The sequence below is a fragment of the Melitaea cinxia genome, chromosome 1, assembly GCF_905220565.1.
Source record: "Melitaea cinxia chromosome 1, ilMelCinx1.1, whole genome shotgun sequence".
In the NCBI taxonomy this organism is placed as follows: domain Eukaryota; kingdom Metazoa; phylum Arthropoda; class Insecta; order Lepidoptera; family Nymphalidae; genus Melitaea; species Melitaea cinxia.
In genome coordinates, this window is record NC_059394.1 from 12,566,543 (window position 1) to 12,592,113 (window position 25,571).

Here is a 25,571-nt window from a genome sequence, read left to right on the forward strand (position 1 = left end):
TTAGTAATGTTTTTGATGAAATCTGATTTTGACACTGAATTTAAGAAATTACACGAATTACTCATATTGTTCTTTAAATTATGCCTGTATATTCTGCCTTTTTGCCGACCTAGTTATATATATACATATGCCACAAAAACGAATGAAGTTAGAATATGTAAATAATAAAAAATGGAGCGAAGTTTGTGAATCATTACATAGTATAAAACAAAGTCGCTTCCCGCTGTCTCTATGCTTAGATCTTTAAAAATACGCAACGAATTTCGATGCGGTTTTCTTTACTAAATAGAGTGATTCTAAAGGAAAGCTTATATGTATAAGACATGCATAATATATTAGACGAACACAGATAGTGTTAGAAGTTTTTTTTTAATGAAACAAACACTACCATAATACAAGGAAAAAATCTTATACACCTGATACAAAAACCAATAAAGTTTCCAATAGTAAATAATTCATCAATGAGCTAAAAAGAACACATTAATAAGAAATAATCGATAAATTACACACTGAACATATAAATAATTCAAACAGTAGTAAATTGAATAATTAGGTAAACAAATACGAATAGAAACATTTTATATAATTATCAATTGAATAATAAATAATTAAAAAATAACAAATTCAGTTACATACAACATTAAAAATCAATCATACCAAATACAATACAATTATAATTAAGTTAATTTAAAACAAAATCAAACTAACCTACTAAAAATTTATGAATTATGTAAGTAATTAATAATTAATTAAAAATTTATTGCATATCGTAATTCACTCCTTAAAGATTGCACTGAACAAGTAGCAAAGTCAATGTGATGAAAACATAGGTTACAACCTACATTTTACATTCTCAGAAAGTAAAATTATTTTGGACATATTTGGTCCTAGTTTTAGGCACATAAAATAGGGATTGACTACGTGTGTTTTTTTTTGGGACATCTAAATAATATCTTACTTAGTAGATAAGGGGAATCAATTAAATTACGAAGTAACTTAAATAAAAATATTTGGTCTTTCTCTAATCGACGATTTTCTAAAGAAGAAATATACGGGGTATCTTGAAGATCCCGCGAAGCTTTGTAACTTAAAAATTTTATAAATTTATAATTAATTTTTTTGCAATTGAGCAACATGACATTTGTAAAATGGATTCCATACAGTTGAGCAGTATTCCAAAATAGATCTTACAAAAGAGTTATAAAGAAGAATGATTGTACCAACATTTTTAAAATCACGTCCCACTCTCAACACAAAGCCAAGCATTCGGAATGCTTTAGCAGTAACAAAATTAATATGTGACTTAAAAGTTAATTTGCTATCGATGTAAATACCCAAGTCTCGCCTTGGTAACTCGTGTTATAATCTCCTAAATAAGTCGATAATTAAAATTAATTGTGTTAGTCTTACGAGAAAAGGATATCACGTAGCATTTTTTTTATGTTCAGATACATGTAATTCATCATTATCATCATTACAGCCTATACAGTCCACTGTTGGACATAGGCCTCCACATGTTCACGCCAAAAACAACGTGAACTCATGTGTTTTGCTCATAGTCACCACGCTGGGCAGGCGGGTTGGTGACCGCAGGGCTGGCTTTGTCGCACCGAAGACACTACTGCCCATCTTCGGCCTGTGTATTTCAAAGCCAGCATTTGGATGGTTATCCCGCCACCGGTCGGCTTTTTAAGTTCCAAGGTGGTAGCGGAACTGTGTTATCCCTTAGTCGCCTCTTACGACACCCACGGGAAGAGAGGAGGTGGCTATATTCTTTAGTACCGTAGCCACACAGTACACATGGAATTCACTGAGCAGTAATCGCACAATTGTTTAAGTCATTCTGAAGTAGTAAGCAGTCAGAATTATTAGATACACACCTAAAAATTTTCATGTCATGTCAAGGATATCTTTTATCGCCTTTTAAACTTTTGATAGGAACCTATTGCGAAATTATGGAGTTAATAGTATCATAAAATAAATTAACAGCATCAGAGATATCACAGTTACTCAGCAAATGACACCAATCAATACCAGATATTACTTCATTTATTTCATTATAATTAGCATTTCGAAATAACCGTACCCTACGAGGAATGGAAAAAGTAGATCTATTAAAAGCAATAGTTAATTTCACATTAAGTGTAGGATGATGGACATCTTCTTTTGTTAGAGGAGAATCATTGCGACTCACAACACAGTGATAGTTGCTAATGACTAAATCAAAATATCGCCCATTTGCATTAGGGACACTATTAAATTGTTTTAGGTCTATAATATTTAAAAAACTGAACAAAGACTCAACTCCACTATCATCGAAGCTGCACATACTCATAAATTTCCTATCCCAAGTTCGAAATGTTAAAATTTCCAATTATGAAAAAAATATTATCGGGATGCATTAAAACTTCATTTGTAATATGTTCAAAACAGTCACTGAGAGATTCATGATGGAATCTACTGTGAGGAAAATAGCAACAATTGGTACAATAGGTTTCTAATTTGAGGTCGTAAAAACACCTTTTTTGCGCTTACATTGCAAATATTTAGTTTATATTTTATATTTAAACGGGGTTGCTAGTATTTTTTAAAATTGACAAATTACAAAAAGAGTAATTTGACAAATTTTACAAAATTTCTATTTAATAATAATTTAACATCTAATAATAAATTCTACTTATAGACTTATATTTTGACATACAATGATAATGTTCCATTTAATAAGTTTATATATTTTTTTCAATAATTTGACATAGAATAAGTAACATTTCATTTATTAATAATACTATTTTCGTGAATGAATATGACATTTTAAAAATAATATCTTCATTAAAAACACGAGAACAGAATTTGATTTAATAAATACATAACTTATAAAGTTTTAAAATTCCGCTCTTGACAATTCCCCGAACGCATTTAATTAACACCTCGTTAATACTGTAAAATATTTTTGATAACGTATGCTTTAAACAATTTCAGTTAGGCTTAGTGTATATAAATTACTATAAAGTCCATTTTTAAGTTTTGAAAAGCTTATTAGTTTCTTTTTACAAATTTCACGTAAATGGGTCCAGAATTTCTCAATACTAAATCCGACACGAATTGAAGATCAGTGGGTTTGGTCACTGGAATTAATTTGAAATTTCTCAAAATAGTTGAAACCGCCGATTTCAGCTCCATCATAGCGAATTTTTGACCTGTAATGTTAATTTTTTTTAAGTCTAAAAGCTTACACTGGTAATTTTTATTGCAATAATTATTAACTAAGCCGCATGTGATGAATAATGACTACTACTTGTAAGATTTAATTACCTAGGCTACGGATCTTTACTAAGTTTGACCTTTAACCACAAAGAAAACTAACTTTGTAAATGATAACACAAAGATTATTCTATTATGTGTTACTATTTCTTACTTTGTAACAGAAAACTTCTTTTCTATACAAACAATTGTGTTAGATCGTAAACGGAAAAAAAAACATTTCAATTACATCCAAAAGTAGTAATCAGCGTAAGTAGATGAAAAACTAGGGTACTAAATCTCAATCAAATTTTAATAGGACTACAAGACAAGCATCGCCTTTCGATCAAAACAAAAATCATCAAAATCGGTATATCCAGTGTAACTTTACACGGTATGCAGTATAACAGAACGTAGGTCGACGAAAAAATAGTCAAGTAAATACGCATTATTACATAAAACTCGAAAAATACTTGTTAGATCTCAATAACATTTAAATGGGACCAATGACAAATAAAAATTATCAAAATCGGTTCACCCTGTCAAAAGTTCTGAGGTAACACACATAAATGGCTGATGCTTTAGCGGTCGTGTCTTCTATCCCCACGGATGGCAAATTAAAGCAGGCTGGTGTCGTTTGTTTGTGTTGTGGATGTTTCAAATCTCACAATTCACATCCTACTATATTGAGTGTTGAGTATGGGCGTACTCATAATTTTGTAATGGTGAGGCAAAAAAATATATGTAAAATTCGATAATGGTAAATAAACGAATCAAATAACGCCATCTATCTGGCGTTATTAGAAATCTTCGTTACACTATTAGTAGGAACCCTATTGGTTCCGATAGATGGCGTTACGAGAAACGTAATGAGGTCATTCGCTCAGTAGATTTTACTACTCATATTTTTTTCATACTGGGGGCCTTATATGAAAATCGATTCCTGAGGAGTAGACTCCAATAAACTTCAAAAAGAAACATAACAGTACATATTAAATACCTATACAGTTTCGAGGGCCAGCACTGAATGGTATGTAAGCGTAATTGTGTCGCCCTACACTATTTTCGGGAAGGAAGCGATCAGGGTCAAATTTAAGAGCATTATCAAACAAATCCTCCTGCCGATGTAAATGAAAAATATGTATATGACAACTTGTTCCAGCTGGCACTTTATAACCACCTGAAAAAAAACATGAATGTTTTCGAATAAAAATTAAAAGTAGAATATTTATTAAAATTTATTCTATTAAATAATGAGTAAACATAAAGTAGTTTTGATGAAAAAGAAACAAAACAACCCCGTTTTATCATCATTTAAACTCGTCAATTATGTTTATATCATATGAAACAACTTTTTCGGATTTTATCAGGGTATATTAGGTTTTTTACATCCCGAAAAAGTTGTTTCATTATAATGAGTAAAATTGGAGTAAAAATTAGAAAACAATATGTTTACATAGTAATATATAGAACATACTTAAAATTGTTTCAGTTGGTATTTTTCGACTTATAAACGGCACCGGCGGATAAAGCCGAAGGGACTCTTTGATGCAACGTTCTAGATAACGCATTTTGCTCAGATCGTCCATGGTGGCTGGTCGAGTATCCTCTCCAAATATACTGATCAGTTCTTCCACAACTTTGGCCTGCCCGTTGTTTTAAATATTACTCTTAACATATTTGATAAGTGTCGTTGCATGTTTAACTTAGTAAAAAACCTTATTCTTCTTTTTTTTTCTTATCTTTATGTAATACTTGTACTAAAAAGTGTTTTGATAACTTTAATAATTTAATCCATAAAGAAAACAATTATGAATTACCTGAATTTCTTTTTCGTACGCTAATGACATCAAGCAATAATTTAATCCAGCCGCTGTTGTGTCGTGTCCCTAAAACAAAGTATGATATTAAAAGAATTATTTTTTATAAAAGTTAGAACACGGCTAGACTCTACAATGACCGTGTATGTATGATAGAAAAAGTAAAACATCGAAGCGAAATTGAGTTAGGGCACAGCAGAAAATATCCTACTCAAAATCTGGAACAGCCCGTCTGGGTAGAGTCTATAGGCTACGGTAACCGCTTTCTATCTGGTACGCTTAATTGTTTAACCTTAGTCGTACAAAGAAAAAATAAATAAAAATAAAGGAACATACCTCAAACATAAATGTATCCACTTCTTCTTGAATGCCAGCGTCATCAATAATTCCGTCTCGTTCATCCGAAATCAACAGATCTAACATAGCGTTCTTTCTTTTTGTACTCGTATTGCTGACATAGTAATCTTGCTTATTCGATTTCATATCGAAAGCATTATCAGTTTCAACCGTTCTTTTATTTATAACATTCATTTTCCTTTCCTTGATAATATTTTTAGTAAATTTACGAATAATCCCCAAACAGTTTTTTTGTTTTCTTCCTATTGTTGTTAGATTAAAAATGAAATCAGGATGCAGCAATATATTTCTAAACCTTTTTACTATTAGTGGTCCTAGTGCATAAATAGCGTTTTTATACGATTTTCCTGCACTAGTTATATCGTTATCCAATCTTGTTCCCATTGCAGTTTCTGCTCATAAAATATTATATTTACTTTTTTAGTTTACTTTATTAGTTGTTTTTTTAAAAACTGGTAGATTAAAATAACTTTCTTCTGGATCTCATTATAGATACCAAAAGCATCATTACAGGAAAATTTCTAATAATCTACGTGCAAATATATTACGTATATAAAAATACAATAAATTCTTAATTATTATTTACATCTTACCACATATAGTGTTCAGGGTGTATTCTGATATAATAGGAACAATGTCAATAGCTTCTCCGTTTGTCTTTTCCAGAACTTTTATTAGACGTACACTATTTTCTTCTAATGCTGGATAATACTTTTGTAAAACATTAAAATGAAAGGCTGGTGTTAGTATTTTCCTCCTATGTTGCCACTTTAAACCTAAAGATAATTAATAACAAAATATTACCTTGTTTTTAATTAGATAAAATTCACAGTATTCTATATAATAACTTTACCATTACTCAATAAAAGTCCTTCGTGGAGCCAAGGTTGCAAAAATTTATATACACTACTTTTCTCGTGATATTTCATACTTGAAACTATTACCTGAAATAATTTTTACTGCTCGTTATCCGTAAGCGTTGTACAATAGACTTTTTCTAAAAAGTTATACGATAGACTTGTTTTATTTATAGTACATTATTATTTATTACATTTAATACATTTAGAGTGTACAACTTTTAAACTAATTATATACAGATAATATTATAGTATTAATCATGTCCATTCGGAATGATGGCAAGAATGCTGGAAAAGCAGGACTTCTCTGTTAAATTGAATTTTCAATTCCCTGTGCAACAAATTAATCAGCCTTCCGGTCATCAGAGGCACTAAGACTAGACCGATTGGGATTAATTCTTATAGAATTTTGCTGATTTGCACATTTTTTTTTTGTCGAAGTGTTTCGATCTTGAACAGCCACAAAGATATAAATTAGATCCACAAGTTATATTGTTATTTTATGTGGGATCTGGCCCGCTGGACAAACGGTTAACGTAAGATTGCCGGTGGAGACTCGATGAGGACTGAAGAAGACCGGAATGTTTGGTAGGAACTTTGGGATCCCTATGTGGCCGTGGACTGCGATAGGCTGAAATTTTTTTTTATCTATATATAATATAATTACTTATTGATTCCATATATTTGATACTATAGCTTTTTCTCTAAAATACTTGAAATTCTCTCGTTCTGGTATGAAAACTTAGGACGTGATTCATAAATATTAGCTACTGCAAACAAATGTAGAGTGGTAGCCTGAATTCATCACACAACAACCATTACCGCCGTAAAGAAACACAAAGTTCCTGTAGAACCATAATAAATCACAATAAACTTCTGTACATGATTAAACAACTGCAGTTGTTACTTAATCCATTAATGGGCAATACAAGGGACGATAACAGTGAAACGTGCTTGTTTATATATTATGTTTAGAATATATTCGACAATCCTCAATAATTATGCCCAATGCTTCTAATTTCCATTTTATAGGAGAAATACTTCAGCTCCTAATTTCACTCTCGCATCTTCTCTCTCTCTAAATGCGTCAAAAAAGTATTAATTAGAAACTGATTAAAATTTTTAATTCATTGTTATATAGGAACACTATTCGATTTGGATTGTTTTTGAAATTTATTGTCTCAAAAATATATTTTAGAGAGCGTGTGGTAGATTTTTGTGTTCAGACAACAGTGAATGTACACTGAACAGTACTGATTTTTTTTTAATTTTGATACTTTTGTTATATTTTCAATACTCATTTTCTGGATGCATACATATTTTTTTCTGTATGACTACTACTACTTACTGATTACTACTAGTAAGAACGTAACATTGCTAACGTAAAATTGCTACTGCACTTCGACTTCATCTCGCATCCTCTCTTGTGTACCTTACGCTGTCGATAGACAGGATATAAATTTTGTATTTACTGAAAAAAAAATAAGTGTGGCGCCCGGTTTTATGTGCCACCCGGAACCATTACAACCCACCACCACCACACTGCGCCACTGCTCATAAAATAGTACTTTAATAAAATTGAATAGTTTTGCTCACTCTAAAGCGTAAAAGCAATAATAATTTTTCAAACAAAACATAAATATATATAACATAAATATATATATTTAAACAATAATCTACCACAAATCTACAGGTCAGTAGGACGTATCAAGTAAATTTGCATTTTACTTGGATATTGACATTATTAATAAAATCCAATAACTTTTGTAAAGTTGCTTTATAAAAAAGCTGAAAAATGTATATACAACTACCTTTTACCCGTGGCTTCGCTCGTAATGATTTTTTTTTAATAAAAAGTATCCTATGTTACTTCTAGTACCTCCAAGAATATGTATACAAAGTTACATGGTGATCGGTTAAGCAGTTTTCGCGTAAAAGCGTTACAAACAAACTTACATTTACATTTATAATATTAGTAGGGATTACGTCTTTGGAAACCTCGTACAGTATAATATTATATCTAATATTTTTAAACGAGCAATTCTTGTATATTCATTCTTGTATAATTTCAAACTCGAAAACTGCTCCAACGATTTTCATGAAATTTATTTATTTATTTTATACTTTATTGTACACCACAAATATATTACAAACAGAGCATAAAGATAGTAAATAGGAGGTTTCGGGGGCGATAAACCTATATAGCTAGGATATATTTTTAGAAAATGTTGTTTTATCCCTGTTTTTAGGCTATGAAAAAATGGTTACAATATCGTAAGAATAAGAAAGTAAATTTCGCGATTGTCAAGTTGTAATAGCTCAGGTGGGAAATTGGCCGATCGGAAACGACTGAGAAGACCACGGTTCAAATCCCCATGTCTCTAGGTCGATTTTTTTTCTAATTTCAGTCGTGATTTTTCATTTAAATAACCAGTTCATATTTTTTATTATTGTTGGTAAAATCGAAAAATATTATTCATATTTTATAAATGCTGTGTATGATATGTGCTGTGTGGCTACGGCACTAAACAATTTAGCCACCCCCTCTCTTCCCGTGGGCGTCGTAAGAGGCGACTAAGGGATAACAAGGTTCCACAACCATCTTGGAACTTAAGAAGCCGACCGATGGCGGGATAACCATCCAACTGCTGGCTTTGAAATACACAGGCCGAAGACGGGCAGCAGCGTCTTCGGTGCGACAAAGCCAGTACTGCGGTCACCAACCCGCCTGCCCAGCGTGGTGACTATGGGCAAAACACATGAGTTCACATTATTTTTGACGTAAACTTGTGGAGGCCTATGTCCAGCAGTGGACTGTATAGGCTGTAATGATGATGATAATGATTTTATAAATATGTAATTCGTATTTAAATATGATTTCCAGAAAACGCGAATTACTAAAAATACCGAGCTAAGCTTGGTCACCCAGGTACTTATATATTTATATAAAATATTTCCTACAGTTTAATTTTGCTATTATAGTGACGATACGTATCTTTTTAACCCCTGACGCAAAAAGAGGGGTGTTATAAGTTTGACGTATCTGTCTGTCTGTCTGTCTGTGGCTCCGTAGCTCGCGAACGGATGAAGCGATTTCAATTTAGTTTTTTTTTTTGTATGAAAGGTGAGTTACGGGCGAGTGTTTTTAGATATGTTTGATGAAAATCGGTTGAGTCGTTTAAAAGTTGTGGGGGTGAAAGTGGGGAAGAATAACCGAATGTCTGCAAATGTAATCTAGTGGGGTCTCAAATGAAAGCGCATCACATGCACATTACAAAATAATGTGTCCAATGAAAATCGGTTGAGCCCTGAAAAAACTCTGGGGGTAAAAGTGGGAAAAATACCCAATATCTGCAAATATATGTGGTGGGGAGAAAATGAAGATGGAAGTCCGAATGTCAGTAAATTTACCCAAGTACCAAATGAAATAGCATCATATGCACTTTACAAAATTAATAATAAAAATAAATGAAAAATATTAAAAAAAAATCGATTGAGCCGTTTGAAGTCAATGAGGATGGAAAACAGAATGTCTGTGAATGTATCCTAATGTTGTATCAAATGAAAGAGCACTGAAAAAGAATATTAATGACTTAACCGAGAGTGTCCTTAGTTACGTTTGATGAGAAAATTGGTGAAAAGCGGTTTTAAAGTTATGGTTATGCTGTCAGAAAATTGGGACATGGAAATACAATTGTCAAGTGAAAGTATCAATTACTACATCTCAGTATTTGTAATTATGCTAAAGATACAAAATCTACATTATAATAAGTGTACCTATAAAAAGTATAAAATAAAAAAAAATTAATTTAATTTTTTTCTTGTGAAAAATTCATTCTTCTACCTGTAACTGTTCCAAATATTTAGCATTGTTTGCTACGATACCCTAAAAACCTCCCTATTTGGTATTAGGTTCCTTTTTGTAAATACGATGTTTACTGCTACCACTTACATTACATAAAACTTATACCATAATGCATGCATAATGTATAAAATAATGTTAAAATTTTATTTAAATTGATTTTATTACCGCTCCGGTGTAGTGCGAGCAGTCGCCTAAAATACCGACGATTTGTGGTTTCGATTCTCGCTCGGGACGGATATTTGTATTTTTACTAATATCTCTTTCTGGTTTGGATGTCTGTCCTTGTGGGTCTCCCCACCGTGCCTCGGAGAACACGTTAAGCCGTCGATCCCGGCTGTCATCATAAATACCTGATAGCGATCATCACTCATAGTAGGGAACAAATCCGCCAACCCGCAGAGAAACAGCGTGGTGGATTAAGCTCCAATCCATTTTCTACTTGAAGAAAGAGGCTTATACGCAGCAGTAGAATGTTACAGGCTGGATGCAGATTTTACTAAATGAATGCCTACAAAGTACAAGACATATCAAGATCATGTACTCTCCCCTGGAATCGTCGTGATAAGGTAGAATAATAACGTAATCAGTTATGTTTGACATACATACTTATCAAATAGATGTGAGTTCAGAAAGTCAAGATTTTTCTTGATGAAGCCAAAATAATCTATATATTAATTAATACGTAAAGCAAAAACATTGTACACATTTTTACGAAAATTGCGTGGACTGAGTATTATGAAATTTCGTACACTTATAATTTATACAGAGAAGGAGCAATTCATTATGCATAAAAATATATTAAATCAATAAAAAAACATTACACACACTACCATGTATTTGACACACACACACACACACACACACACACAGACAGACACGCGCATAGTATATATTTTTTGTTGATTGTCAAAGTCTGTAGTCAAATTGAAAATCTTAAAAAAGGTTGTTTATTTTCATTATTTTTTCTTCTTTCGTTTTCTTTAATTTAAATTTTAAATTATGGTCGAATTTCGACCTCTGGGCGACTACTATTTAAAATAAAATCACAATAATAAGTCTAAAGATTATATTGTTATAAATTATGTTATTATTTACCTCGACGTCATCTGCATTGTAGATCATTACAGAACCATAAAAATATGCGCAGAACCGATGTATGCCTTTATATTTCGCAATCCACTTGTATGACAATGCAAATAATTCAACTATAAAATAGAGTTAGAAAAAAAATTAATGATTAAATATGTTGACCCAACTATAGGTTCACTGTTACAAAAATAATCTAAAAATTTAATCAATTGATTTTGATTAATAAACATAACCTATCTTAATATGTATAAATTACGCGTCACGTTGTTTGTCATCATCAAATCTTGGTGTCCTTATCATGATACAAAACTAGGGATATCTTCTTTCCAACAAAAAAAGAATTATCAAAATCGGTACATCCAGTAAAAAGATATGTGGTATAATACAACGTAGGTCGACGAAAAAAGCGTCAAGTAAAAACGCATTATTAGATATAACTCAAAAAGTTGTAGTTAGATCTCAAATAAATTTAAATGGGACCAATTGGCACACACCACCTTTCGATTAAAAAAAAATTGTCGAAATCGGTCCACACGGTCAAAAGTTCTGATGTAACATACATTAAAAAAAATACAGTCGAATTGAGAACTTCCTCCTTTTTTGGAAGTCGGTTAAAAACGGTGACATGAAGTTCGCCATGTCAGCTAGTAAAAAAGAAATTTAAAAAAAAGAATGAAACATACTTAGGTATATATTTTTATCGTTCCTCACACTTAATAGTAGCAGCTATAATTTTTCACTTCACGTCACTTTGGTTTTTACTACAAATACAAATACTTAAACTTTCTACATTACCTGGTGAAACTAAGACATCCAGAGAATTTCCGACAAAAAATTTAATTGGAGGTCCAGGAATAGCCAGCAATGTTTTCGCAAAAGTATTGTGATAAAATACATAATGAAGTAAACAAAAAATCACAATTACTAGTAAAATAAAAGTTAGCATTTTAACTCAATGAGCTAACAATACCGATGAACATAATTTATTTTAATAACCAGACACGTAAAGGTTAATTTTAAATCGTCCACACAGAACAGCTTTATACACTTAATGACTGTTGTAACTTGTACGGTAGGTATATTATGTATACAAAACCAGTTATGAGCTGATACGAATAAATAAATTATATATGAATAGGTATATTTATTTTTATTCTTAAAAGAATCTTGGTTAAAAATAATATCACATCAAACATTTTTTTTATTATTATTATTCTGCCTTTAGTTTAAATTATTTCTCAAATAACTCAAGAGATGGCACCACATATTCATCTTGTATTCAAAATAGGAATATCAAAGTCAACTCCAGCTGTATTTTTAACCGCTTCCAAAAATAGGAAGAGGTTCTCAATTCGATTGTATTTTAAATATTTCGATTGTATTTTAAACAATTCGATCGTATTTTTAAACGAAAAAATAGTCAAGTAAATACGCGTTATCTAAGATTACTCAAAAAGTAGTCATCAGATCTCGATGAAATTTAAATAGGACTACAAAACAAGCACCATCTTTCGATTAAAAGGTTAGAAGTTTGTATGAAAGTCCCATATTTTTGAAGTAAGAGACTTGAAACTTAAAATGTATACTCTATAGATGGTGAGGAGGTGTCCAAATAATGCATCGTAATCTATATAATTATATCTATCTATATATATAAAAGAGAAAGGTCACTCACTCATCACGAAATCTCCGAAACTATAACAGCTACAAACTTGAAATTTGGCAGGAAGGCTCCTTATAGGGTGTAAACATCCGCTAAGAACGGATTTTATGAAATTCGACCCCCAAGGGGATAAAACGGGGGTTGGAAGTTTGTGTGAATGTCCCATGTTTTTGAAGTAAGAGACTTGATATTTAAAATGTATCCCTTATAGATGATGAGAAGGTGTCCAAATAATGTGTCTTTAGAAATCCATTTCTTTTTGGGGTTAAAACGGGGGATGGTAGGTTTACTCACTCATCACGAAATCTCCGAAACTATAACACCTGCAAACTTGAAATTTGGCAGATAGGCTCCTTATAGGTCGTAGACATCCGTTAAGAACGGATATTACGAAATTCGATCCCTGAGGGAATAAAACGGGGGTCGGAAGTTTGTATGAAAGTCCTATGTTTTTGAAGTAAGAGACTTGAAATTTAAAATGTAAGCTTTAAAGCGTGTTTTTAAGCGTGCCTTTTAAAAAGTTACTAAGTGTGATAAGCATTTCAAGTGACTTAAATAAAAAAATAATTTGCGTTAAACATCTTAATAGTAATGCATATCTTCATAATCACGCGGACGTAGTCGCGGGCAACGGTTAGTGTATTATAAAAAAAAGTCCCCAAAAGTGTATGTGATCGATTCTCTCAAAACTACTGAACGGATTTTCATGCGGTTTCTTCAATGGAGAGAGGGCTTCAAAAGGAAAGTTTACGGAACGGCTAAGTCGATTTTGATGAGAGTTTTACTGAAAGTTTGCCGGGAAAACTTTGTGACACACTGATTTCAACGCGGGCGAAGCCGCGGGCACAGCAAGTATATATGAATTTTTCTATGTCGTTAGGAATGTTTAGTTGTCATTCATCATATTCTTGTCACATTCATTCGACACTTTTTTTTCTCTAAAATGTCTGCACGTGAGACCAACAAAATTTCATGGTTTCGTCATAAAGGTCACCTCACTCATAAAATGGTCTTGCAATATTTATGATTATTTTGTAGTAAGTATATTATTTTCAATTGTTTTAGAAATTAGCCGTTACATGCGACTTCACCTGCGTTGTTTGAGTCGAAATGAATTCGTTACGACTTCACTATAACTTCTAGATAGTGCACCAAAGAGAAAACTAACAGTAGACATATTTTAAGTGAAATCGCTAAAAGCAGAGAGAAGCACGACAGTGAAAAATACATCTAATTTGGTAAAACAAATTTTCCTTCATGTAAGAACTAACTCAGTCAGAAAAAAGCAAATAATCTAAAATATTTCAAAATTTCAAAGTTCCTATTTCATTTATAAAAACACCAATAATTAGTTCTACTAAATTACCTTTCATGTATGGAGAAGACAATAAGATTTGGTGTAGTGCTGAGTGTAGACGACTAAACACCGGCTTTTGCAGGTTCTATTTCCGTTCGGAATTGATAATTGTATTTGTACAAATATTTAATTTCTGTCTAGGTGTCAAACCTTCTTGCCTCGGAGAGCTATCGTTCCTGATTGTTATTATGTACACCTGATAGCGATCGTTACTCATATATGCGCCAACCCGCAGTGGACCAGCGTGGTTAATTAAACACTGAGCCTTCTCCTACATGGGTAAAGAAGTTATGCCCAGCAGTGGGATATTACAATGTTAAATGCTCTCTTACTAAATTTGCATTTTCAAATGTTCCTATACTACTTATATAGTCTACAAATTTTGCTAATTTACGCTGTAAGTACTAACGCTAAATAAATCAATATGTGTCCCGCCGAGCTGTTAGAAATGACCAAATGAGTACCCATAATGTTATTCAGTGATTTTTCACTGAATAGTGCGAGCATCGCGATAAATGTAGTTTGAGAAATGTATGCATAGGTAATAGAGATATTTGTAGTCTGAGCGTTTGTATATGCGCGTGTATGTTTTTAGACCTCCGACACTGATTTTTGATTCTATTTCATTCTCCATTGAGTGTAAAGCGTTTACTTATTATTATTGATTTATCGATTTCGCACCTATATCGTAACGAATGGTCAAGCTTATATAAATAAGAAACTTATCTAAAGCCGATTTACAAAAATAGGAGTTTTTAGAAATGATAGTTCAATTTGTCTATTAATATTATCTTATATATAATTAAATAATCTTTAAGTGTAAAATATCATTAATCTAAATATATTTAAGTTACACACGTTCGTCAGTCCCTACAGATTTAGTCACCATGCACAAGTAAAAACCACTGCAACCCATTGAGTAGAAAGCGGGATCACTACAAACTAAAAATAATGCATCAAAATATAATTTCCATGGAAAACTATCAATCTTACAGAAGTTTGAAGTCAAATTTAATTATTTTTTTATACATGATGAACAGGTGCCGTAATCGCTTGAGTGCTTAAAGAATATTTTCGTTGTTCAATTTTTACGTTCAAATTAAATGACTGCAAGAGTCGCTTAAATCTTTAATTGAACGTTTATAATAAAAAATAAAAAAAAAAACTAGCGATAATGTTGTTTTTATTTCGAAACGAAAACATTACGAAGCGGTCACAAATGTGTCACCGACTGTATTATTTATTACTATACTTAATGAGTTTGTAGTAATATTGTTTTGATAATTGTTAAATGTTTTTAGATGCTAATATTTCTATAACGCTTTACTAGTTCCATGGTTTGTAGTTTTTATTTAAAAAAATTAATTGACGTTTATATTTTTCTTTTAATATATTTGTTTATTGGTATACTGAAAAATAATGATTTTTTTTTAATTTAGAAATATATTTACAACACTGATTTTAAGTGTTATATGCTAGACACATTTTTGATGATTTTGAATCTTATATAATAAAAGGAATTTGAAAACAATAATGATAGATATTGGATTAATGTGTAATGTTTTTTTTCCGTAAATTTTACAGTTAAATATTAAAAATAACACAACAAATTTATTCTTACACAAGTATATTCACAAAATATGTCCCCAAAGATTACATATTATACTCGTAGGTTAGATAATTGTTTTGGTCGATAAGACTAGTATTTTAATTATGCTATTTTAATGAATTATAAAATTGTATTCACTAAGCATGTCTCTTTTCGAATTTTACATATATAGGATACTTTGACCGCAGTATCATATCCATATAAATAGTAACATCCTCTCGCCTAGTGACTGGCAAAACGCGGTATTCACGTAAAACTGCTAATATTGCAATTTTCATCTCTAACATAGCAAACTTCTGACCTGAAAACATAAAACTCTCTTTATATTTTTTTTTTTTTTGTTTAATTTATAAAAAAAAAGTTTTTTGTCTCGAGCAAACTATATTTTAAATTAAGTTATATATTGCAGTATATTAATTTTTTTTTTACGATAGTTGTTATGTTGTAAAAGTTGTGATGAAAATACAGTCATAAATAAGTAAGTACATTAAGTGGAATTTTAATATATTAAAATAATGACTGAAATTTACCTTAATTGAAGCTTTATGTAATAAGTAGTAGGGAGTAATTAGGGAGTAGAATCTAATGACCTTATGAATAGGATTTACGTATTTTTTTCCCTTTAACTTTACTTATTTAAATGATTATTATTGTTATTATTGTATTAATATCTTCATTGCGATATATCTAAATCCGTTACATCATAATTGATACATCTAATGATGTCATAATTAAATGAACTGTTACCTATACAATTCCTTGGTCCTGCGCTAAAAGGTATGTAACAGAATGGATGCCAAGTCGGCGGCTTCAGAAATCGCTCCGGTTTAAATTCCAAAGGATCTTCAAATTGATCGCCTCGTTGATGTAACATGCGTATTACAATAATATAATTAGTTCCAGGAGGACACAAATACTTTTCTGAAAATATTTAAAATATTTGTCTAATCTTAATGTATGTTTTTGTATACATCCATTTAATTGTCATATTTTCAACTATTACTTTGACCATCATTAAAATTTAATAATGAATTTATTCCATTTACAATTGTTTAAATGAAGGTTGTTTTTTTTGTTGGATAGTAAGCAAGTCATTAAAATCTACACGCATTGTTAAATTATAATTTAAAAATATTTACGTCACCTTAATTACGATTCTTTAATACGAATTGCATGAAAATAACAATTACGTGATAATGAATAAATCTTCAAAAGATAAACAACATTTTCGATAAAAACTTTGAATTCTTGACAAATAATATATTACGAATTGCTTCGCTTCAGCCTGTAATATAAGAGCTTAATCCACCACGCTGCTCCAATACGGGTTGGCGGATATATTACCTACTATGAGTAACGATCGCTATCAGGTGTACATGATAACAACCGGGACCGACGGCTTAACGTGCTCTCCGAGGCACGGTGGGGAGACCCACTAGGACTGCACAAACACCCAGACGACGGCAAACACCTGTATGGCCAATACAAATGTTTGTCATTTGCAGGGATCAAACCCGCGACTGCCAGCGCAACAGGTACAATCCATGGCTGTGACCGCTGCGCCAACGCGGCGTTACGGTGTGGATAAGCGTCTCCCAAAAAAAAAACAACAACTAAACAATAACAAAAGAAGCACATAAAACGGGGATCAGGGTTTGAATCCTGTGGCGAGGGTCCTAAAAACATGTTCTGTATAGGCTATGCAAATACTTATTTGTCATGTGCAGAGATCGAACCCAGTCGGGATCGAGTGCACCACAAAGTTTTGCCTCTACTGCACCAATATATTGTATGTAGAATTGCTTTCACTGTCTAACACGGATTAATTTTTGAAAGTAATCCGCTTCGTATAGGTACTACTACTGTTTGTATCTACGAATCAATTAACTTAAAAGTTATCTTACTGAATTGAACTGGCTCGTCGCTTCTTCTACTGATAAAGTGCACAGGTGGAAAGAGTCTTAATGTTTCCTTAATACAGGCTTCTAAGTATTTCATCTGTGACAAATCATCCATTGTTGGGTCGCGGTCAGAGGACATTAATACTTGATCATATTCTTCCACAACTTTATCCTATATAACAAACGTATATCTTTACATAAGGTATCAACTTATATATTTTCTTATGTGTAAATCCTCAAAATTTATTCGATCAAATGTAAAAGGTAAGCCGAATAATTTTAGAGCTATATACAAAATAGGCATATGCACAAGTAGGAAGTACTGTTTCTATTGTAAACGGTTTTTCATATTAAATGATAACTTGCAGAAACGGAACGGATTTTGGGGAGGGAATCTAGGGTTACAGCCTGGGGCCTCCACAAAAGAAGAACCCTCCACAAAAGAGAATTCTGAAAAAATTTTTCAAATTGCAACTATTAAACAAACTCTCTTAGACAATTTTTATTCGATGTTTTTATTCTTAAAGATAAAAAAGCGTTTTATATATTATCAAATAACTCCTGTAAAAGAAATTGTTCATTTAGTTTGAGAAATGGTAGGGGGTGGGAGAGCCTCCACTTCATTGTTGCCCCAATGCCTCCAGATGTCTAAATCCGGCCTCCGTAAGATCGTAATAAATTGTAATGTAAATATTTACATTATAAGTGCCTTGATTCAAAAAGCTAATTAATAATAAAATTAATTTTATGTGAACATGATACGTACCTGCACGTCTTTATGATTGGCTAACAACATAAAAGCATATTGTAGAGCTGTTTCAGTGGTGTCGTAACCCTGAAATAAAACAAATTATCTAATATATAAAATTTTCGTGTTTGTAGTTAAACTCCTCCGAAACAGCTTGACCGATTTTCTTGAAATTTTGTGTGCATATTGTGTAGGTCTGAGAATCGAGCAACATCTATTTTTCATCCCCCTAAATGTTAAGGGTAGTCCACCACTAATTTTTTTTTAATTTTATAGATAAATTATTTATTTTTTATTTTATTATATTTGGCGTTGAAAAATACATACAACGCTAAATTTTCACCCTTCTACCACAAACCCCTATTTTTAAATAGCGTTTAGCGGCAAGACGTTTGCCGAGTCAGCTAGTAGAAATATATAATGTTGATTGGAGATTTTAAACAAAAATAAATATAATACTAACCGCAAAAATAAATGTATCAACTTCCTCATGAATGCCTGAGCGGTCTATTAGACCTTCCTTTTCAGCTTCCAATAATAGGTCTAACATCGCCAATCTCTTCTTTTTAGTTAGAAATATATCATCGTCATTTTTTCCGTTTAATAAATCTGCGTTCATTTTTCGATCATGATAGGTCTCTATTCTCTTAGCAATTACTTTGTTTCGAAATGTTTTTATAAGATCAAGTAATTTTTTTTGATCACGCCCTATATTTGTTAGATTATAAATGATGTCAGGATGAAGCCAAATTCTTTGTGCTCTATAAAATAAATATGAACCCAGTTTATGTATTGCATTTTTGTACCTTTTTCCCACATCAGAGTCTTGGTTTTCAATGGCTGTACCCATTGCCGATTCTGCGATAGTAAATTTAACTTCGTTGAAAGTTTACATATAACATAGATATTTAAATAAATAAAAGTGTAAATAAAATGTGATTTGATAAATGTATTGTTAAGCGTAAAACTCGAGAGCTGGAAGACCAATTTAGAATAATTTTTTTAAACATTTCTTATACGTTATAATGATTTTTACGGTATAAAACACGTTGACATTCTCGTATATATATTTGAATGAAGTAGGACACATCAAAAAAATTTTCTGCTCGAAATATGGAGTAGGCCGACTGGGCTAGTACCTTGACATTACAGACGATAACAGCTAATTAAGACTGCTTTCAAGCACAGTTTTTTCTTGTTGGCGAGTAAGGTGACCAGAGCTCCTGGGGGGTATTGTGGATAGGGTCGGCAACGCGCTTGCGATGCTTCTGTGTCAATAAGATACGGTAATCGCTACCTCATGTGAGCCGTACGCTTGTTTGCCGACTTAGTTATGTAATAAAAAGTACACAATTGGTATTATTATGGAAACCGGCCAGTACTGAAAACCTAGTAACACTCTTATTTAAAAAAAAATCAAATCTATCTAACACTTAAAGATACCTCTACTCACCACATATTGAATATAATGTAAAATCAGTCACGTAAGGTCGAAGATCTGTTTTTAGTTCGTTTTCTTCATTTTTAAGTTTATTTACCAAATCTTTACTTTTCTCCAATAAAACAGGGTAGTAATGACGTAGAATGTTAAAATGAAAAGCCGGTGTGAGAATTTTTCTCCGTTGATGCCATTTTTCTCCTAATTTTTGCAAAAACAGAAATTATTATAAAAATCATTTGCCAGCTTATTTATCAAGTATCGTTAATTTGAGTTAGAGATAGTTAATAATTATTTAATGAATACCAATTACTTACATTTTATTCATTTTTATTTTTGTTCTCAAGTAAAATAATACAAAGTAATTAAAGATTTTTCTTATTTTTATCTCAATCTATACAAATAAATAAAATTGGAGTGACTGTTTGTAATATTATAATAACCGATTTTCACTAAATGCATATTATGGATGGACACGGTACATATACCAAAATAACATTTTTATGATTTTTGTCTGTCTGTCTGTTTGTTCCGGCTAATCTCTGAAACGGCTGGATCGATTTTGATGGGACTTCCACTGGCAGATAGATGATGTAATAAGGAGTAACTTAGGCTACTTTTACTTTAGAAATTAATTTATTCTATAACTATGCGAACTGAACAATAACTTTTTTGTTAAATTTCACGCAGACGAAGTTGCGGGCACAGATAGTATTAAATAAAATCATTTACCTCTCACATATTAAATAAAAAAAAATACTGGTACCTCCCTCCCTCATCCTGGTCCCTCTATACTTCTTTATAAATGATAAAGGAATTAATATCAATTACTCAAATTTCCCAAACATCAAACATAACGACATGAAACATGTACACGATAATGATGTAAAATGGTATGTTATTTTCTAGGCTAATGTATAATCGATACAAGATTCATTTATTTATTTTTAACTGACTTGAAAAAAAGGAAGAGGCTATTAATTCAACTGTATTTTTATGTGCGTTACCTCATACCTGTATACTGGAAATACAGGTTTGATGATTTTTTTTTTAATTTTAATTTATCAGTGAATGTATTCTTACTACCTAAATTTAAGACGTTTTTTTGCTGTCGTTTGCAAGCAAATACAATTATGGTATGGTATGGTATATTAATGGTATTATATGAAATAAAACACTTACCGTCACTTAGAGGTAATCCTTCATTTAGCCATGGTTTAAGGAATTTGTAAATAATACCTTTAGTATTGTATTTTGTACTATTCATCAAAATCTTAAATAATAATAAAGTAAATAGTTAAAGAGTAGAGTAAGGCTTATATAACTTTATTAAAATACTATTTACAGATAAGTGAAAACAAAAATCTTACCTCAGCATCTTCTGGGTTCGATATAAAAACAAATTTAAGTGGCCCCAGTTTTACCTTCATAAAATCTTTATACGTTTCGATCAACTTTTCCATATGTTTCATTGCGTCGACTAAAAAAAGGAATTTTTAACTTATTCTTGGAAAAACGATGTAACTAATAAATATTGTTTCATTCCTTGCAAGGTACACAAGTGGTCAATCAAACCTTTCATGGCAAAAAATTTCGTATGGCACATGGTAAACACATATATTTACTCAAATTATACTCGTAAAGCCTCTATTCTTCCCAAATCTTTCTACATACAAAAAATTAGGAAAACAGAGGCAGTAGCTTAAGTTCAGTTGTAAGCTTATCTTGAGCTTAAAGGTGTCATAAATTCGAATAAAAGACTAAGCGAAGCCTGCCAAATGCCACCAAGCTCAACTGAATTCTCTTATATATATGATATTATTTATAAATCTTCAAGAACGAAGGAGTATCAAGGTCACCAAGTAGCAATACAAGTTACAAAGAATAATAATTGTGTTTGCAGGCTAACGAAGAAAACCGCCTTCAATTATATCGATAAGTAATACAACGTAGGTAGACAAAAAAAATTTCGAGTACGCATTATCAAAGATAACTCCAAAAGTTGTAATCAGATCTCGATAAAATTTAAATGTGACCACATGATAAACATCGGCTTTCGATTAAATTAAAAATCATTAAAATCGGTACACCCAGTAAAAAGTTATGCGTCTTTTCGAGAGTTTCCCTCGATTTCTCTGGGATCCCATCATCAGGTCCTGGATTTCTTATCAGGGTACCAGACTAGGGATATCTCCTTTCCAACGAAACAAGAATTATCAAAATCGGTTCATAAACTACGAAGTTATCCCCGAACACATATATATATACGGTCGAATTGAGTAACCTCCTCCTTTTTTGAAGTCGGTTAAAAATATTCGACACGTGTATAAAAACACTGTATTATATAATGAAATACAATCGAACCTGAATTTAATAAGAAGTCAAAAGTATTTCCAAATAAAAATATTCCTTTTGGTCCCGGTAATTTTTCAAAATCTTCGTCCATTAATATTTGACGATATAAAATATACGCCAACGTTAGTAATAAAACAATACACAGTATCCAAAACATAATAACAAAGTAGTATCCAAAACGAAAATCACACAACAAACACACTCTGTTTGAATTTTAGTTATAAAATACGAGTCTATTAAGCGTACCAATTATTTTATACTATTAAGAATGACAACATATTTATGTAGGCAACACTAATATATATAATGGAACTGTTTTTTATAAAATTGTGATTGCTCATGTCATGTAATCATATGGTAATACATTTCAAAGAAATATAACTGTCAAAAATATTACATTTAATATTTGTTGACATTCAGGGTGTGAATAATTTTTTTTACTGTCGCGGGTTTGATTCCCGCTCGCAGCTAGTATAATATCGTTTGGTTTATATTATACTACAAAAAAAAAATAATAATAATACAAATTTTATAAGATATTATCAGAAGAACTAAAAAAAATAAAGGGATTTTTATGTAACTCCTAATAATACGAGCTTTTACTATAAAAAATAAATTCAAACACTGTTGAAAAGTATATAAATAATTTAATTCTAAGCACATTTACTATGTCAACAATAAGCTAAATGTATTTTATAACTGTTTTTATCGATTATATAAAACATTTGACACCCTCGACTACAATGTTTTAAATTATTCGATTAATGAATGTGGTATCAGAGACCCAATCTATCACTGGTTTATGAATTACCTATCCGATAGGACGCTTCGATTTTGAGTAAATTCTTTCGTTTAAACGGATTTAATAGGTGTTGTTTGATTGTTATCATGCCCTTGCTGACTCATTGTTTACTAAAAACTTTGAATGTATAACAAAATAGATTTTGTAAGAAATGTAAATCCAAACTCAAGTATTGTCACTCTGAAAATATAATTATAATTAATATTATAAACGCGAAAGTTTGTATGTATGGATGTATGGATGTATGGATTTTTTCTTCCTCTTTCACGCAAAACTACCGAATGGATTTTAATGAAAGCTTACAATAATATAGCTTAATTTAATAGGTGTTGTTTGTTCTTTATCATGCCCTTGATGACTCATTGTTTACTAAAAACTTTGAATGTATAACAAAATAGATTTTTTAAGAAATGTAAATACAAACATAAGTATTGTCACTCTAAAAATATAATATAATTATAATTAATATTATAAACGCGAAAGTTTGTATGTATGGATGAATGGATGTATGGATTTTTTGTTCCTCTTTCACGCAAAAACTACCGAATGGATTTTAATGAAAGTTTACAATAATATAGCTTACGCTTTAACCTGTAATATCCCACTACTGGGCATAGGCCTTTTCCCCATGTAGGAGAGGATCAGAGCTTAATCCACCACACTGCTCCAATGCGGGTTGGCGGATATATTCCCTACTATGAGTAACGATCGCTATCAGGTTTACATGATAACAACCGGGACCGACGGCTTAACGTGCTCTCCGAGGCACGGTGGGGAGACCCACAAGGACTGCACAAACATCCAGACCACGGCAAACACCTGTATGGCCAATACAAATATTTGTCATGTGCGGGGATCGAACCCGCAACCGCCAGCGCAACAGGTACAATCCATGGCTGTAACCGTTGCGCTAACGCGGCGTCATAAAAAATAATAATAGCCTATGTGTTATTCTAATGTATAAGATTAAAGGTAGTGTATGAATTATCCAAAATATAACTATAATTGTCAAGTAACTCAGAAAAAATCTGCCATCTGTGAGCTATTCTGGCGTGCGCTGCAAAAACTATAGAGTTGACATCCTTATAATGTATAAGAAAAATGTTTATCTTAATTATTCCTACAAAAAAGTCCGCGACAGCATATATCTATCTTTTATGAGTAAGCCCATATTACAAAAACAGTGAACCATAAATACAATAAAAATTGATAATATATTTCTAATGCACATTTGGTACCCTTCTTGAAGTTGTTCAGGATTATGTTTACCTGGGCCATACAATCCAACTAGGCCGCAACAACTTCGAGAAGGAGGCCGAAAGGAGGATTCAGTAGGGCTGGGCGGCGTTTGGCAGGCTTCGTCGAGTCTTCACTTCGAAGCTTCCGCAATGCTTGAAGATAAAAGTCTTTGAGAAATGCGTCCTGTCTGTGTTAACATACGGATCCGAGACGTGGACACTGACGAAGGGACTGATCCACAAGTTTAAAGTCGCACAACGTGCAATGGAACGAGCTATGCTTGGGGCTTCTCTCAAAGATAGGACTAGAAATGAGACTATTTGAGATAGAACGAAAGTAACCGACATAGCCCACAGAATTAGCAAGTTGAAGTGGCAGTGAGCTGATCATCTGTGTCGCAGGACCGATGGCCGTTGGAGCAGACGGGTCCTGGAGTGGAGACTGCGTCTTGGCAAACGCAGTGTGAGACGTCCTCCGACCCGTTGGACCGACGATCTACGTAAGATTGCCGGTGTAGGCTGGATGAGGATTGCAGAAAACCGGGATGTCTAACACGAAATTGGGGAAGCCTATGTCCAGCAGTGGACTCCAAAAAAGTAGTAAAAAATTGACGTTTATGTCTCAAAACCAATTTTGATGAATTTTGGTATAAGATAGATATTGAGAAGATAATAAGCTAGTAATCCTGCGCAGACGAAGTCGCGGGTACTAGCTAGTAAAATTAAAAAAGAATATGGTATTAGAATGTGACAACACTACAGTAAATTATTTACTATTTTAATTATTGTTATTGATTGCACACTATCTGTGCCATTATAACAAGAATTGATTTATATTATTATGTACATTTTTATTTATATGTATATAATGTGTATGTAAAAAATCCGAGCGCATTTTCGCGACCGAACTTTGTTGATAATTAGACAAATTTATAGTCAGCACAAAATTTGTAACATTTTTGAGTGAAAAAACAAAACAAAGTGTGTGTGTGCAACAGAGTTAAAACTTCGGAAAAGTCGTAGGAAGTTTTTATTTTTAAAAAATTGAGTCGCTGGTATTCGTTACGATTTGTAAAAAAAAATATTCACAGCCCGCTCAGCATATAAAGAATTATACCTATAGATATTTGAATAGTCATAGCGTTCACTGATATTACTTATATATTTTGAATCAGTAATTTTAATTATATATTTTTATGAAAAGGATAGTTGTAGCACAATTGTGTAAAAAC

General features: G+C 31.9%; 2 protein-coding genes across 2 annotated transcripts; both read right to left on the reverse strand.

The window, feature by feature from the left end:
- Positions 1 to 2,829: 2,829 nt before the first annotated feature.
- LOC123653834 (cytochrome P450 4C1-like) lies at positions 2,830 to 19,340 on the reverse strand. The gene is made up of 15 exons (XM_045589817.1): positions 18,970 to 19,340; positions 18,525 to 18,593; positions 17,762 to 17,930; positions 16,605 to 16,778; positions 15,996 to 16,158; positions 14,258 to 14,310; positions 12,024 to 12,179; positions 11,235 to 11,344; positions 6,271 to 6,361; positions 6,011 to 6,193; positions 5,397 to 5,809; positions 5,061 to 5,129; positions 4,718 to 4,886; positions 4,241 to 4,420; positions 2,830 to 3,197 (listed from the first exon to the last, which is right to left on the reverse strand). Exons 1-15 carry the CDS (start codon positions 19,123 to 19,125, stop codon positions 3,037 to 3,039), a joined length of 2,316 nt encoding a protein of 771 aa, XP_045445773.1. The 5' UTR covers positions 19,126 to 19,340; the 3' UTR covers positions 2,830 to 3,036.
- Positions 19,341 to 19,951: 611 nt separating this feature from the next.
- LOC123653846 (cytochrome P450 4C1-like) lies at positions 19,952 to 22,684 on the reverse strand. The gene is made up of 4 exons (XM_045589827.1): positions 22,309 to 22,684; positions 21,315 to 21,424; positions 20,959 to 21,217; positions 19,952 to 20,145 (listed from the first exon to the last, which is right to left on the reverse strand). Exons 1-4 carry the CDS (start codon positions 22,454 to 22,456, stop codon positions 19,952 to 19,954), a joined length of 711 nt encoding a protein of 236 aa, XP_045445783.1. The 5' UTR covers positions 22,457 to 22,684.
- Between the last annotated feature and the right edge of the window lie 2,887 nt (positions 22,685 to 25,571).

Excerpts from the sequence above, each read along its gene's own strand:
- LOC123653834 (XM_045589817.1), bottom strand. The coding sequence starts at position 19,125 with ATGAACGCAGATTTATTAAACGGAAAAAATGACGATGATATATTTCTA. Across the intron at positions 11,345-12,023 it reads GGATGTCTTAGTTTCACCAG|TTGAATTATTTGCATTGTCA; the intron begins GTAATGTAGAAA and ends TCTATTTTATAG. Across the intron at positions 4,887-5,060 it reads CGTACGAAAAAGAAATTCAG|GCCAAAGTTGTGGAAGAACT; the intron begins GTAATTCATAAT and ends AACAACGGGCAG.
- LOC123653846 (XM_045589827.1), bottom strand. The coding sequence starts at position 22,456 with ATGTTTTGGATACTGTGTATTGTTTTATTACTAACGTTGGCGTATATT. Across the intron at positions 21,425-22,308 it reads TGACTTCTTATTAAATTCAG|TCGACGCAATGAAACATATG; the intron begins GTTCGATTGTAT and ends TCCTTTTTTTAG. Across the intron at positions 20,146-20,958 it reads CCTGTATTTCCAGTATACAG|GAGAAAAATGGCATCAACGG; the intron begins GTATGAGGTAAC and ends TGCAAAAATTAG.